Source organism: Rhamphochromis longiceps, linkage group LG9 (assembly GCF_057381845.1).
Source record: "Rhamphochromis longiceps isolate RC_006_pf linkage group LG9, R_longiceps_female_GT1.1, whole genome shotgun sequence".
Taxonomy (NCBI): domain Eukaryota; kingdom Metazoa; phylum Chordata; class Actinopteri; order Cichliformes; family Cichlidae; genus Rhamphochromis; species Rhamphochromis longiceps.
This window is the reverse complement of record NC_140565.1, coordinates 28,268,907-28,285,997: the sequence shown is the minus strand read 5'-3', so window position 1 is coordinate 28,285,997 and position 17,091 is coordinate 28,268,907. Positions and strand designations below refer to the sequence as shown.

At 40.4% G+C, this 17,091-nt stretch overlaps 1 protein-coding gene across 4 annotated transcripts in view; it reads left to right on the top strand.

The window, feature by feature from the left end:
- The window catches only part of LOC146662490 (enhancer of polycomb homolog 1-like), a 41,257-nt gene that overhangs the window by 741 nt on the left and 23,425 nt on the right, over positions 1-17,091 (top strand). For 2 of the 4 annotated variants that reach the window (XM_085419150.1, XM_085419151.1), the window contains exon 1: positions 5,529-6,001. The exons of 1 other annotated variant lie outside the window; for it this stretch is intronic. In XM_085419150.1, the coding sequence (XP_085275276.1) occupies positions 5,849-6,001 (153 nt within the window). In that variant the 5' untranslated portion in view covers positions 5,529-5,848. Of the gene's footprint in view, positions 1-273; positions 395-5,528; positions 6,002-17,091 lie in introns of those variants that run through there. One more of the 4 variants, XM_085419152.1, reaches the window with a different exon arrangement.

Here is a 17,091-nt window from a genome sequence, read left to right as displayed (position 1 = left end):
CAGTCCAAAGCCAATGGATATGGGAAAATTCATTCGTACAAACATTTACTTGGCAGCGTTAGTGTATACGTAGATAGCAGATGTAGAAATTGTCGACGTTTTCTCCATTGTAAACCTGCATACAGAGTTAAAGAGTCCTATAGAGAAAATAACCTCACAGCAGATGCCGAGATGTCTTCTGGGCTTAGAATTTATATTTGTTTCCAGTAATAACTTCCAGTAATAATGATGTTTATAAGCACTTCTTCTTTTTTGACTCATTTTGTTTCACAGGCCTCCATTATGGTCTACAGAAGTCAGCCTATGTCTCCCAAATGGATGACGATTATTGTGACCAAAATCTTCGCCTGGATCTTGTATTCATCGCCACAAAAATTTTCACCCATCTCTTCAGGTTATTTGCGTTTCTTCTTATTTTCAGTGATTTTGATGAAGACTGTAACGGGAGGGTAGCTGGTTTCCATGGTTTTCTTCCACTTATCCAATTCAGGATCGTAGTAGGGCTGGGGCCTATCCGGTTGTTCAGTGATGACGCGACGAATCCTACTTCCGGGCCTAAAGTAGTCTGCGTTTAATATGGCTTTTATGTTGTTAACATGTTTAATGTTATGTATTTTCTTCGATTTAATCTCAAAAAGCTCCTAAAACAGTCAGTGATCACTGTTGACCTCCCTCGGCTTTTATTACCGCTAATCATTTATTTAAGCTCAGTTTTTAAAACCTTAGGATGTAACTACAGCCCAGCCCATGCAGCAGTATATGAATGACTAACCTCGTATTGTGGATGGATTATCTCAGTTGTTCTCCTGGCTGAAGTTTGGTCCTTTTACACCATCCTGCCATGCGATTACATTTGTTCCTGACCACCGAGAACACTCACGTTAACTTTTATCGAGTGGGAAAAAAGTTAGCTTGTTTATATTATGCTAACATAGCTGTGTCGCTAGCGGTCACGTAGCACATCATTATATACCAGCTAGCCCAACTTCAGTAACCCTACAAACGTCACTGCTTTTTAGTTTTCTGTCTTCATTTATGCTGGAAGTGATAACAGAGCTGTACTTTTTAATTTGTTTCCAAAACCCCGCAGTCAGGACATGCTATATTGTATTTAGATAGAAGCTAGCGAGCTAACTCCCTGCTAACTTCTAACTCCGTTAAATGTCATAAATTCCGTTTTCATGGATGCCTGGATGTTAAACTCAATTGTTACACCTGGTAGAGCAGAACGCTGATCATTTTATTAAAGATGAAAGACTTTAGACAGTTTTTCAACTCTCAGTAATGCCATAGTGATCGTTTGATATATGGACCTGCAGCGGAGTTTAGGCCCAGACACGGCTAGTGACGTCAGACTTAACAACCGGATAGAGATTGATAGACCATGTGACTTTTGCGCATTGCATGCTGGGAACTCGTGGCAAAACAATCCAAGTACCGCGTCAAATGCAAGCATTTGCAGCACCGCAAAACGTTCATTCTCCGGTTCCAATACCTTCTTGCTTTGTCTTTGCTCCCCAAAAAAGGTATGTACAAAACGAAGGAGAACAATGCCGGTCCGTACAAAGACAGACTTGATGAAAAGTCAAAGAAAGATACGAGGAAAAAAAATCAAAGGAGTGAAAGGGTTAGACCCGTACGAGCACACAGAGTGGACAAAATACGTTCGCGTGCTGCCCAACTTTCACCACGCTAATTATACGGTTCTTGGAGTGAGTGCATACACTCATGAAGTTTAGTAACTTCAGGTCACTGCAACAAGCCCAGGTACAGTTTACCGACGGATGGGTACAGGAACTTGAAATGCACCGTGTAGAACGAAAGACCATCGTACGAACAAATGTAAGTTTACCAGTCTCACAAATCGTCTTCATAAATACACATTCGTTAACAGTTTATTAATGGGAACTTTGAGCTAAACTGTAATTAATTAGTAGTGGAAATAATTTCTGGTACGCATTACAGAAATGCAGCAGTGACAATAATATTGTATGCTGTAATTGTACTGGGCAATTAGTGATACAAAAAAACTGTTTTATCCTGTGAATAAAGTATATGTTTTTGTCAATGTACCATAATAACAGAAGCGAAACACAATATTGTGTCAGGACAATTCACTATTTATGCACAATAAACAAAGGAGCATAGCGCGACAATTTCTGTTCAGCACCAGACTTGCTTGTAAACTATATCACCAATTATGTTAAGAAAAATGATGTATTAACTACAACAAAACACTAACCTTTGTGGGAATGCTTGGAGCAGACTAACCTGTGAGCTGGAGTGTTCTGGGACGTTATATTTGGTCTTTGAATGGCTGCAATCCAGGCCATCCGTCGCCTCTTTGTTACTTCGGAAACATGGCTTGAACAATTTCTCTTCAACGATGTAATCCGATAACAACCGATTTCTTTACCCGTCTGCTTCCCGTGGCTGACATGCGACCGGCTATTGCAGTTAATAATACAACAGCTTCTTGCCATTTTTTTTTTTTTGCTTCTTTTATCGCTGTGTAACAGATTTCAATTGAAAGCCTGTGTGCGCTAGTACCTCTTGCCACGACTTCCCAGAATCCTTTGCGGTGTTACCCCTGAATGACGTCACATTTTCAATCTCTATTCCAGTTGTCAATGGGCAAGAGGTGGGGTACAACTCTGGACAGGATGCCAATCTGTCACAGGGCTAACACAAAGAGACATAGATTCACATTTATGATGAATTTAGACTCACCGCTTAATCTAACATCGATTTCGCTAGTAGCAGGTCTGAGATTTATGGATTTGAAGGCCTTGGTGAGGACTGGCAGTGGCCCCAGGTCAGACAGATCCTTGTGTACTAATGAGGGGTGTGAGAACTGGGAAAAGTGGGGAGGAGGGTGAGGCATAAAAATAAGAACAAACAGGCTGCAGTGCAGGAATGATCAAGGAAATCAAGGAAATGGAACAAGCCAATGTATCTGTAGAGAGAGACCAGGCATGTACAGGGAAAAGATGCAAACTTAACACAAAAAGGCCCTAGCTGGTCTGTGCGTTCAACCCTATCTATTGTGCCTCCTCCTAATATCTGTATTAATGCTGTAGTTTTTAATGTATTGAGTCTTTGTGTATAATAGTGCATGTTTGCATGCCGAGAAATCATCTTGGAGCAGTAATATTAAAAGTAAAAAGTGCTGTGTTCATAAAGCCAGAAATATCCTTATTCAGGCTGCCTACTTTCTTGATCAGCTATAAAAATGGAAAACAAGAATTCATGCAGCTAATGGCTTAATGGTCAAGAATGAAGAAGCTATTGCATTTAATTATTGTTCCATTAAATGAAACGGACCAGCAAATGTGCTGTGATAAAGATTTGCTGAAATGAACAAGTTTGGAAGTTGGTGGCTTCCCTGATTTATTTCAGCTCTCTGCAGTGAGAAATTGTGATGCTGATAATGATGCACCAATGAACGTGAGAAATGTGTCATCTAACATTTGGTCAGATGTAAACTACATCTCAGAAGAACCAGTCAGGGTGGTAGGTTTACTTTTCTGCAGCATTTCCTGTACTGGCAACCACCAATGAGAAGATGAAGCTTCGGCGAGATGAAGCTACAGTTAATCACAGCAAATTGACACTTAAAAAATTAAAGCATTATATGCACCAGTGTATTTTTGTTTCTGTTGCCAAAAAAGGCATGAAACATTGTTGTGGTTAAAACGGCATGTATGTACCGATTAGAAAGAGTTATTGCTCTGGGGTACTTCTTATTCTTACTGGCCAGGCACCAAAAAGATGCACATTGTCAAATATGAAATACACAGTAAAGGTCACTTAGTAAAGTGATGCACTTGAAAAATGATATAAATAAGGGTGCTTCCTGGATTCAGATGTTGTTTTTTTTACATTGGGATGTAATCACTTTGTTAGATATACCTTTTCATTAGTGCTAACTCAATGCATTTAGGCATGTAAACATGGCCAACGCAACCTACTGAAGTTCAAACTGAGCATCAGAAAGGGGAAAGAAAGATGGTTTATGTAGCTTTGAACCTGGGATGTTGGTGCCAGATGGACTGGTCTGAGTAGTTCAGAAACTGCTGATGTACTGGGATTTTTCCACACACAACCGTCTCTAGGGTTTCAGAAAATGTTCACAAAAGAGAAAGTACCTTGTTGATGCTAGAGGTCTGAGGAGAATGGCCACACAGCTTTAAGCTAATGGGCAAGGTAAAAGTAAGTCAAATACTCAGTGGTTACACAGAGCATCTGTGAATGAACAACACAGTGAACCTTAAAGCAGATGATCCACAGCTCAGAAGACTACACTGAGTGTAACTCTTGTCAGCTAAGAACAAAAAACTGAGCCCGCAGTTTGCAAGTACTCACCATAATTGGACAGTAGAAGTTTGGAAAAATGTTGCCAGGCTTGAGTCTTCATTTTCTGTTGTGACATTTGGAAGGGTCACAAGTTGTTGTAAACTACATGAAAGTGTGGATCCATACTGCTTTTTATTAATGGATCAGGATGATGTTCTGTGGGATATTTACTTTGGGGCCCTTAGTAGTAACTGAACTAAGCTGGTACTGACCACATTTATCCCATAATGACCAGTGTGCCCATCTTCTGGTGGCACACATAATGTCATGAAACTGAAATCATCTAAATCATACTTTTCATGAACATGATAGTGAGTTCACCGTATTTCAATGGCCACTACAGTCAATAGATCAATAGTGTATAATAATATAATATATAAAAGATACTGTCATTTTTATATATATGGACATTAACTTCTTTACAGTAAGTGTATTTTATATTCAGTTTCCAGGGTGAACTGCTCTTCACATACAACAACACAAATAAGGCCAGAATACATATTTGTTTATTGCTCAACCTAAACCAGTTTTGTTCCTGTTGCTTTCACCTTCTAGAGCATTTTCTGTAGTATTTGGGCGTAACGTTGCGGCTGTGATGACGACACATCGGACTACTTCCTGGCTCTGACCATGTTAATACGTTTTGTGCATTCGCATGAACACAAGTCAGTCCAATTATAATTAAAAGTGTAGTGTTTGCACCACAGGGTGGCGATATTTGCAAAACAATTCACTAATTGATACAGCATGTTCTGGTTGTTCATAATAATTTTAACACACGATACAAGTTTGAAGAATTGCGTCCTTGCTGTGTTAGAAAACACCCGTGAAACCTCTGAGTTAGGGTGGTGTGTCAGTCCTTAATACGATCTGTCTATATGTGGCGGCATAATGAATGAGTTACGTCCTTTTTACATTTTTTAAAAACAATATCTATATATACTTTTTTTTTTTTTGAAGATGTAAAATATATGTATTTTCTTACGTCAGCATCAGCCTGTCGTATAACAGCATGAGAACATCCCGAGCCTAGGAAGTTCACATCCCATCATCAGCATCCAGCGTTGTTGTTTTTTTTTTTTTTTTCCCCGCTGTCGATTCAGCCCCTCCTTCCTCCCTTTTCTCGTACCCCAAGGGTCTCGCGAGCGCGCACGCGTGCGAAACTGCGTGGGAATGGCTGTTTGTATGATCGAGGGGGTTGGGCCGCTTGGAGCGAGCGGTGAGCTGCATGAGTTTGTAATGTCCGCCATGTTGGCAATGGCGTATTGAACCAGGGAGGAACAGCGGTGCCTACGAGAGAAAGAGACCGACAGAGAGCGATCGAGACCCGGGCCTGCCCGGCTCTGTTCGCGCTGCTACGGACCCAAGCCCGCCCTCAATCGACCGGCTGACTCTCAGAGACCGTCACAGATTCATCCATGAGAACTCGAGGCAGACCTGCTGTTATTCCTAGCAGATCGAATAGATTTATGCTGCATCTTTTATTATAAAAATGAGTAAATTGTCGTTTCGGGCACGGGCACTGGATGCTAGTAAGCCCCTGCCCGTCTTCCGCTGCGAGGATTTGCCGGACCTGCACGAATATGCCTCAATCAACCGGGCAGTACCGCAGATGCCAACGGGGATGGAAAAAGAGGAGGAATCGGTATGTTATTTTATTGCTGCCCGACTGGCGGTGGATCTTTGGCGGCATTTTCATAGCGCGAGGCGCCGCTATGTTGCCTGCGCAAGCTTGTGCAAAATGGCCGCCATATTTTCTCTTTCGTGCGCACGATAGAGCTCGATGAAAACTGAATTCTACTAACCCGTTTCACCACGAGTGGCTGTGTAAGGTTGCAATATTGTGATATTTTATTGGTAAGCCGTGTTGTGTCCGTTTATTTCCTTTTAAGCAGTACCTGAATGCACAAAGAAGTCACGTGACCTCTATCTGTTCCACCATTTTGTTGACTTTCTCGTTGGTAAAGGCGAGCGGGATAGGCCTTGGACGTGGTGTACTTTTCGTTAGCGAATGCCAGGGGGAGACACTGAGCCTTCAGCCCCGGTTGACAGCTAGGCGCCTCGTGTTGACAGCCACAGCCCTGCCATGTGTGCTGCCTGTTTCGCGGAGAACGCGGAGTTTAAAAATATGTCCCAGAGCTCTGCTTTATGATTAATAACGGCACTCCTCTTCACATATACGTGGTTCAGTTCCTGTAAACTGTGTTACGACATGCATGGTGTAGCCATGACTGTGCCATTCATGGGGAAGTTTCATTCGTGTAGTGCAGCACGTGGATGTAGTCTTCTTTTCTGGAGCCATATTCCAAGTATCTTATTGGTTAGAAGCGTCGATGGCAAGAAAACGGTGACGATAGAGAATTTCAGTTATGTTTCTGAAAATTGGGCTTAAATTACTCTTATGAAAGTGTCTTATTGCAACTACTTATTTATTACTTGAATCCTTCATAATTGCATGAGTTTGGCCCACTGAGATGTCTGTACTGTGGTATTAGTCGGATTTTTGTTTTTTAACACTATAGTATATTGTTCTGCTTTTACTCACGTGTTTTGAGATTACACATATTCAAATTATATCCAAATACACAAATTTGCATTTGCCTGTAGACAGATTGGTCTATATGTTTTGACCACAAAGCCTTTCATTTAGAGTTTATACCTGAAATGAAAGCTGTTTTTCTGATAGTACACAAAGTTTAAGTTGCTCATGCATTACCTGCTCATCTGGTCGGCCCCACTGACTTTTTCTAATTCACTTTTATACACCACCTGAGATGCCTCAGCAGACACAAACATGATCCACAGATGGGATGTAAAGCAAGTTGAAATCCTGCTTTCATACCCTCCTCAACCTGCTGTGCACATACACAGCAGAAATTGCATAACAGTGTGACAGAAGAGATAAAGAGGACAGTTTTACTCCAAGCCTGTGCGTGGCTTAGCTCCCTGACCCACATCCTGTCCAGGAACAGTGGGGTGTTGTTGCATTGACTAAATACCCAAATGTTGGCTGAGAGTTATGTTGTTCTAACTTACCAGCAGGCACAGTTTGTGAGTGTTTGTTGCGTCACAATGCATGTGCATCACTTTGTCTCTTTAATTCATAATTTTAGCTTGCAAGTGTAACCAGAATCTAAATCAGGTGGAAGTTTTTGTTGTTGTTGTTGTTATAATATAATCAAGGGACTAATTTCATCAGCATTTAAACCTTCAAACCTCTGGCAAACAATTAACTTCTGACACAATCTATTTTTGCAGTGCAACAGGACATCTTTGCTTGCACCATGTCCTGCATAGTGTAAATAGTTTGTGTGTTCCAGTGGCTGTTACCTTTACACTCACATTGAATTGTTCCATAACGTCTGGGGAAGTTAAAAGGTAAATCTGTAAACCACGTTTTTGACTACAAAATTAAAATGCTTTAGAGGTGGACTTTGTCCCTGCGACGCCACAATTTATGATTCACAATACGTCAGCCAGTAAATCCTCCTGTCTTTAATTATAATTTACAGAATTGTCTCAATGTTTTATTTAGTATGATGCTAAGTCAGCAGGAAATGGTTTACTGATGGAGGGGAAGGGAGTTGAGGCTAGTTTTCCCATCTGTAACAGTAATGTCCTTATTCACCTAGAGAAGTCGCCCCCTGCTGGCTGTCAGGTATACGCTTTTCAGTCCTGGAAGCTACATCTATCCTTCACACTGTTTGCAGTCATGATTTCTCTTTGTGTGTATTTATTAACACACAAAGTATTGAACAGTTTGTTTAATCGACTAACGGTCTTAAATTGAGTGATTTCTAGAATTGTCACTGATTTCTGGTAGTGTTACTAAAATGTGTGGCACAGTGAAATTGGATGCTTCTGTACAAACAGGAGAAACATGTAAAGCCAAACAAAACACAGCCACCAAAATGCTCCGTGTGGATCTCCTTCAAAAAAACCAAATGGACAAAAATGATGTCTGGTGCACACTACGTCCATAAAGCTACCATATTACAGCTCGACTACAGGGCCATTTAACAAGTATTAGGTATGGGCATGTGTCAAGTTAACCTTTATTAAATTTAAAATGTTAATACTTTAGAGGGGGCTTGCATTCGTGACCACTTTAGCTTTAAATTGAAAGGACGTCCCCCTCTCCCATACTAATCATATAGTACTTATGCACCTGCGTGATGTTTTGTGAGGGTTGATATTGAGCGACATTGTTTCTCCACTGAATTTTGAGTGTTGTTCAACATAAATCACTTTTTCTCATCTGTGGAAAACTAGCAGTACTTGTGGATTTTACACAATATGTGTTCTTGGATTTGCTGAAATGCACCACCCTCACTTCCACGCCTTCCTCTGGGCATGTTGAGCTGAAAACACCTGCTGGAGGCCACACTTTTGTTGCCATGGCAACTTTTATTGGAGTCATCTATTTTTTCTTGGGAACATTTAATGGAGGGAACGCGTGGTGCTGTGAAAAATACATTTTCATTTGTCTCTCCTCGATCTGCATCTGTGACCGTGACAGAAAGCATAACTGCCATTGAGTCCCAGAACATTTTGTGTGGGAAGAACAAGAGAATCTGAGGTTCAATATAGAGCTGGGCGATAGAACGATAACGATATGTATCGCGATATAACTTTTACTCGATAGAGAAATTAAGCTATCGCGATAGACCTCGCTGCTCTTGTCCTCTTTAAAAAAAAAAAAAAAAAAAAAAAAAAAAAAAAAGGTCAGCCAATCCAAATTAAGTAGCGCAGAGCCGAACCAATCACAGCCGCAGCGTCACGTCGCGTGACTTGTTACGTACAGCACAAGTGCCAAGCCACACGTGTGTTTGTTTGGGAAGCAGCCAGCGGGTAATGGAGCCAGCGCGTAATGGAGGAAATGAGTGTGCCGACTAGAAAAATCAACCGAGCGTGACCGAAGAGAAAACAGATGATGGTTGCAATGCCGGAGAGGTTGTCGAACGGAAGAGCCATAGAAGTTCCGTAGTGTGAAGGTATTTCGGCTATTTCAAGTCTGACAAAAAACAGAGTAGCGTGCACTGTAAATGTGCCGAAAGCAAGTCTGGAAATACAATAAACTGGTGCATGCGTCACACTGTGCGCCACGTTATTGTTTCGGTGAAATGAATTTCTACAATACTGTTACTGTTAATTCTACTCTCTGCAGTGTTTAAATGCTTACATATACACACAGTTACTGTCCCTCCACACATACGACTCTGTTCTGCTTCTGTGCCCCAGCTTTGTTTACTTTTTCCCACCGAGGCTTCTAGACTTCTGATTGGCCAACATTTCTGCACGGTTAGGAATCTAGCGCCACCTGCTGCTTTGCATGTTCATAGCAGCGTTTTCCTTCATTTCTGCCTTTATGTGCGGACGGGATTATTTTTTAAAACGAAAACGGAAAATCTCCGTTTTCAAAAATACCCGTGTACGTGTGGACGTAGCCTCAGTCTCTGACTGGAAGCGCCAATTCGTCATTCGGCTTTTGTCAGACTAAAGTAACTGTTAAAACTGTTTGAAAAGCTAAGCTATACAACAAGGAGAGATTGAGAATTTCCTTTTAGTTCTCAGTTTATTTGATATTGACAAAAGTTAGTCAGTTTTGTCTGTTCTTCTGTAAAACAAACTTAGATTTATTTTTAGAATTTATATTTTGTTTCTAAGTGGAATTGACAATTTAGTCTGTTTCGTTTGTTCTATTTTGAAACTTAAACGCTTTAGCGGCTGCCTTTTGTGTAGTTTGCAATATTTGCCTTTATCTATCTGAAAACGTCTCATGTTCCTTAAGTACATCTACCCTGTTGAACTTATTATGGGAAATAAATATTTAAATAAAAACAAGCTGCTGATTATTTCACATTTTACTTGTGAGCAACGGCGCATTTAAATCTTACAAATATAGTTATTTGGCTTATATCGTGATAGATATCGTTATCGCCTGAAATGAAAAAAACATATCGTGATATGAAAAAATCTCATATCGCCCAGCTCTAGTTCAATATTAGATTGTGTTTTCTCGGGTGGAAAGCCGTTAGAAGCTACTTTGTATCCAGTTGTTTTCACTATTTGTGCCCACTTTGCACTAGATGTGTCACAAGACCAAAAACGTTGTCTGTACCAAAATAAGTCAAATGCATACATTACAAAGCATAGTGTGCTAATACATGATCATGAATCATCATATTCTTATAAAATGAACAGTAAGCCTACTAATTAGCTATTAGAGTAGCTTTGCATGATCCACTGCTCAAACTAATTCTTTGCAGCCCCTCAGTTCGTCCTTTGTGTGATGCAAACTGTGCAAGCTCCTCTAAATTTAAGCCAGCTTTCTTCTTATTGGCTGCATCTTACAAACAAAAGGATTGACCTGAAGTTGGGAGTGGCCGCTGTGCTCACCCTAAGCTGGTTCCCTGATTTGACCATATGAGAGAGATCTGCTTTCACTGACATCATGCAGAGCCAGAAAAGAAATTGTGTTCAGATAAGTGTGAAGGCTGAGCTTCAGGCCTTGTATGATACTGGTAAATATGCTAAACTCATCATTTGAACCTTTAGCTTTTTGTAATATGCTCATTTCATCATTGTAACTTGATTGTACAAAGCAGGATATAAGAAAAAGCATAAAATTTAATTTACTTAAAGTCCCAGTTTCTTATTTTTACTTTTTTGGAAGCAAGACCATAGGGACAAGTAATTTTCAGCATCCAAAAACTGTTGAAAGTTCAAACAGCATAATGGCACATCAACTTGAAAGTTTGGCTAACACAGGCTTTTGCTGTGGGTCCCGTAATAACCTGGTTCACTTGTTCTCATGTGCCATTCACAAAATCCTTTTATCCGACACTCTCAACTCCTCTGCAGAGGAAATCCCAGGCTGTGAACCATGCTTGTGAGGATCACAGCTGTGAAAGATCAGGATATCTTTAGGTCAGAGAAGGCTCAGGGCTGCCTGCTGCAACCTGCCGAACCAATATCCTTTATAGAAGCTCGCAAAGGCAGGTCTGGGCCAGGCTCAGGTTTAATTGGCACCTTACGTGCACGCTTTATGCAGGTTCCTTATCTCACAAAGCTCCTGGGTTCATCAGCATGTCAGACGGTAGGGTTCAGAGAGGGCAGTGTCTTTGTGGCGGTTTTATGAGCAAACGCATCCTTCACTGTGCCAGTCAAACATGTAGTTTACATAAGCTCATGTCATGTCAGTAGACAACGCTTTGATAAGCAGTACTCTCTGAGCTGTAACAGTTGCTGAGTAACAGTGCAGACAACAGTTAAGTACATTTTGTAAGAAATGTATTTCAGTTGAATACTAGTTTGGAGTGGTTTGATTTCTTGCATCATTGTGCTTCAATTTTTGCTTGTAATTATCAATACAGGCTGGTGTTTCAAAGACTTAAACTATGCTTTTAATTTAGATATGAGAAGTCTGATGTAAATGTGCGTGCAAAGCGTAACTTTTAACGTTTTAAGTCTCTGAGCTCAGAGAACCACAGCTTCTGCAGTTTGGGTTTAACCCAGGAAGGACTTTTTAAATGTACAATGACACAGAGCTGTTGGCTAATTTGCAGGAAGTTGTGTTTGTGGGCAGTGAACATGGCTGTGTGAAATTTTTAATAAGTGTGCCTGCTCACGCTCGCAGTCGCAGCCAAATCTGGTTCTTTGTTTTTGTCCTGACCCTTCAATTTGTGTAACCGTGCCAAATTGAGTCTTGGTTGAGAGTGCTATTCAAGCTTTAGATTGTGGTTAAGTTAGTGCTTGGTAAAAAGTTGTGTATTTCTCTCTTGTGCTCTTTTAGAGCCTGCGGCAAGCAGGAAATGCTGGGATTTAGGATGTTGTGGATGATGTCTAAAATCCTCAGTGGTGAACACTTTCGCAGTTGACACAATAAGATGTTTTTCTTGGCGTAGACTGTGCTTGATGGGTTTACAAGGGGCAGATGGTTCAGCTCTGGGCACATGCTGTGTCCTTTGATGCCAGTTCACAGCTCTGATATGGTTCCCCTGTTACTCCATGCAGAGCTCCTCGTGGCTTTGAATTTTTATTTAAGGCAGTTCAGACACCCATGCAAGTGTGGAAGTGTATAAAACTGAGTCGTTGTCAGGGAATGCTTGTTTGTGGTCATATTTGCCAGGCGCAGTTGGTATCTCTTAACATTGACCCACATTTCAGATTCTAGCCAATAAACTGTAGTTGAGAAAACGTGTGTGAAGTGTAAAATGAGTAGGAGCTCTGTTAAAATACTTGTTAGAGCAAGACGGATCTTGAGTTGGTTTGACTTGATTGGCCGTCTGTTGCATCAACCACAAATAAAAGGCCTACAGATATTGTGTGCTACAGAGTGAGCGTGCAGTGCTAGTAAGTTGCAGTGTCTTTCATGCAGATCTTAATGCCAGTGCATAAGCGAGAGCTTTGCTTAAACTCCTGTCATTTAGTAATAACACTGATTCTGAACTCCGAGGAGCTAGGGCCGTTCGATACAACGATATATATCGGATGACGATATAAAAACGTCTATCATTTCATTTTACGCTATCGTTTGTTTCGGGGTGTCGCAAAATAAACTGTTTACGGCAATATTTTTTTCATCGTTTTAATGGTCACTGTAGTGGCTATATTAATTTATTACAGTTCTTTCTTTCGCTTATATTTTAATAACCACACTACGGACGGACAAGCGCCTGTTTTTATGCGTTGTGGTTAGCAACAACAACGGTAAAACCACCGTGTGTCTGCTTGTTTATTTTCCACATAAACCTTTCACAATAAAGCTCAAGATCCTGTTGAGACTTTGCTCTTTCATGTGATTCAGTTTATTTTGAAGATTATTTACGGATGAGAATTAAAAAAGAGCCGTCAGGTGCTAAAAAATAAACCTTAGACTCAAACGTTAGAACAGGCTTTTCCCCGCAGCACGCCGTGTAATAAATACTCACAAAGAAAACGGCAGCCGTTACAACTTATGTCTAAAAATGTATCGTTTCATGCATCGGTTAAAACACTCGACTCCAGCTACATGACGCGCAGCTGGAAACACTTCCTGCAAGTCGAGCTGCCCGAGATTCACAGAATTTACAGAAAATGTTACATTTTTGTGATTTATATCGTTATCGGGATGATAGAATTCTTATATCGGGATATGAGATTTTGGTCATATCGCACAGCCCTACGAGGAGCAGTATGCTGTTTGGAAAATTAAGACACTGTTTTATACAGGGGGAAAAAGATTCATGTTTTTGTGGGATTCTTCCAAACAACATATATTTCAGGTAACTATCAGTTGTGTAATATGAAAACATTTTGTACTTGCTGAGTTCAAGAGTCAAACAGTCTGAGTCATTTGCCCACGTTTATGCTTCTGCTGCCAAGTTGGAGTACCAGATTTGCTGCTGAAGAAACTTTGCAGGTATTTTAATATGATCCACTGGCTCAACATAGGCAACAGAATATCTGTAAACTTTTTTCTTCTCTCTCCATTTGTTCCACCTGAGAGATGCAGTAAATAATAATGAGTCATTGTTGTGAGTGATAGTGGGGTTACCTGAGGGGTGCTCAAAAAGAGGTGTTTGCCACAAAGCACATGCTACAAAGTCCAACTCGGCTGACTGTGAAGCTCACCTTTCCAAACTCATTGACATGGCAGTGCACTTGCTGATACTCCTACGCTGTTCTCCTGCTGATGACTCATTTCTCTGAGACATCATTACTGTGTTGGCATTAGGGCTGGGCCATATTATACCGTTCACGGTAATACCGGTATAATGTTAGGCAACGATAGGAAAATGAAATATCGCGATAGAATGGGAGTAAAACGCGCATGCGCAGTGCCTTTGTTTTCATACGCACATGGCCGATTGTTGAGTGAAACAGATGATCCAGAATTGGTTTGTAAAAATGGTGCAACTTCCGTGATGTGGAACTGGTTTGGTGTTTGTCCGTCAGATACACAACAAAGCACATTTTTTTGCAGAACATGCAAGCGGCCGTTGTTATTGTCGTATTTGTCGGACTAAGATGCTCTTAAATCTGGGAGTAATCTGGGTCCTAAACTCCGTATGCTTCAGGTCAAACAACACTGCAGCATCACTGAGAGTTAAAAACTGTCTAAATTCTTTCATCTTTAATAAAACGATCAGCATTGCTGCTTTACGAGGTGTAACTATAAAGTTTAACTTCCAGGCATCCATGAAAACAAAAGTTATTACATTTAACGGAGTTAGAAGTTAGCAGGAAGCTAGCGGAAGTTAGCTCGCTAGTTTCGCTAGTTACCTAAGCATGATATTGCATGTTCTGACTGAGAGATTTCTGAAAAAAATCAAACGTACACCTCTGCTATCACTTGCAACATAAATGAAGACAGGAAACTAAACAGCAGTGACGTTTGTAGGGTTACTGAAGTTGGGCTAGCTGGTATATAATGATGTGCTACGTGATCGCTAGCGACACAGCTATGTTAGCATAACATAAACAGTGAAGCTGGAGGACGAACACTAACACTTTTCCACTTATAAAAGTTAACGTGAAGGTTCTTCATGGTTAGAGACAAATGCAATCGCATGGCAGGATGCTGTAAACGGACCAAACTTCAGTCAGGAGAACAACTGAGATAATCCATCCACAATACGAGGTTAGTCATTAATATACTGCAACAACATGGGAATAGAGCAGCTGCCAGAGAATTCAACATTAATGAATCAATGGTACAGAAATGGAGGAAGCAAGAAGAATGAGTTTAATAAAGTTTGATTTATCTGACTGCTTTGTTTCGCTTAATGTGCCTTATAATCCCGTGCACCTTATGGTCCGAAAAATGCGTACTGCACACTGCAGTTTAATGTTGCAAAGCACCTCTTTTTAACTTCAGTGGATATTATACATGGTTATGCTCAGGACATGTCAGCCCATTTCTAGTGGAAATGCCTTTTGGTTAAACTTTCAGCAAGCAATTTGCATTTGCACTGTTACATTTTTATAAAGCTTTAATGTACATAAAAACCAGCTTCTTGTTTAAGTGAATATAAATGGAAGGTTGTCTTTTTGCGCTAGTAATGTTGTGGAGTTGTATTTTGTCTCGCATGAATTATATCGTCGGTTATATCGTTATCGCAAATTTTCAAATATATATCGTGATAAATATTTTTGGCCATATCGCCCTGCTCTAGTTGGCATACATTATATAGACATAACAAACTATGATAAATATTATGCTTTGCCTGTCAGACAAGCCTAGACAAATGAATTGAGATTAGGTTTAAAATGACAGCTAAGAAATGCCACACAAACACTGAAAGATAATGAGCGAAGGGAACTGGAGAGGATTCACACCCAGGAGGTGCAGGATGTTCAAACGAGTGCGATTTTTATTTTGACCCAGCGGCTGACATGTTTGTCCCTGACTTTGATGATGAATACACCCTAGAGGAAGAGGAAATGTTGGCAGCACCATATGAAGCCAGTGAGGGTTTTACAAGGGATGGAGAGATGACCATTCATGTAGCAGGCCTTTCCTGTTTTGGAACATTTTGTATTTGAACAACTGCCATCATCCTTTGCACTGACAAATAAGATTGCAGTAGCTGATGTTTATATGTTAAGTGTAAATTTCTGTTTTGTTTCTGTGTTTATTTCATTCAAAGGTTAGTGTGATAAAAGGATTGTAGACTTTAAACTGGTTTGCAGGGGGTTTCCTGCCTCTTAAACAGGTATACGAAAGGCTGGATTTACAAAGCTGAGTCTGGGGTTCCTTATTTAACAGAAGTCTGTGATTGTTCTTGTGGTATCTATTGCTGTTTGATAACCAACAATGGCGTTTATGCTTCACTAAATGAAGCCCAACTAAGAAAACATTACTATCCTGGTGTTGATTTCAAGGAAGACAAAAACTAAACTAAATCCTGGTTAATTTTGGGTGTAAATTTGAGTATAGATTTTTTTTTCTGGCACAAGATGTAAACAGTACCTCAGTCTACTATCAGCCAAAATATTTCAAACATCTGCATTGGCTCAGAATTTCATAATTCTGTATTTCACAGTGTGACAGATGTTTTAAACCAATCAGTCGGAGCAATAAGCAATGCCAGTGTTTTTTGTATTATTTCTTCTGTGCCAGGGAACTAAAGAAATCTCCAGAATGAAAACAACATTTAGGCAGCGCAAAATTGAGCCAACACAATAGATAAACATCAGCCGCTGCCATCTTATTTGCCAATATACTGATGAAAGCCAGCCAGACCATAAACATTGGCCAGCCTAAGACATTTGCAGAAAAAGGCTAATATCAGCCACTCCTGACGTGCATCCTTTGGTTTTACATACGGATTCTCGATGTTATGTACATGAAACATTTCACAGCTCTGTCCTCGCAGACCTTCCTCTGGAGCTCGTCCAGTGAGAGGTTTAGGCTGTAATCTCTTTAATGTGAGAGGTCTGACGCCACAGATCACATTTATTATCCTGTTAAGTACAATACTTTAAGCACTTGGCGTTCTTTAACATCTGGACTGCTTATGGTTATTAGTCCTGTGCAAGCACAGCGAAATGATATCATGCACCTCATAATGAAACAACTTTTGGTCTTAACTAAATCACTCATTGTCATTGTTTCCATTACACACTGTTGTACGTACATGCAGATGCACAACAGAATGAAATGGGGGGGGGGGGTGATGTGTAAAATGAGTATTGAAGTAATTAAAAGATTTTTTTTAGTTTGTCAACTTGTAAACAAGATGGTTTAAG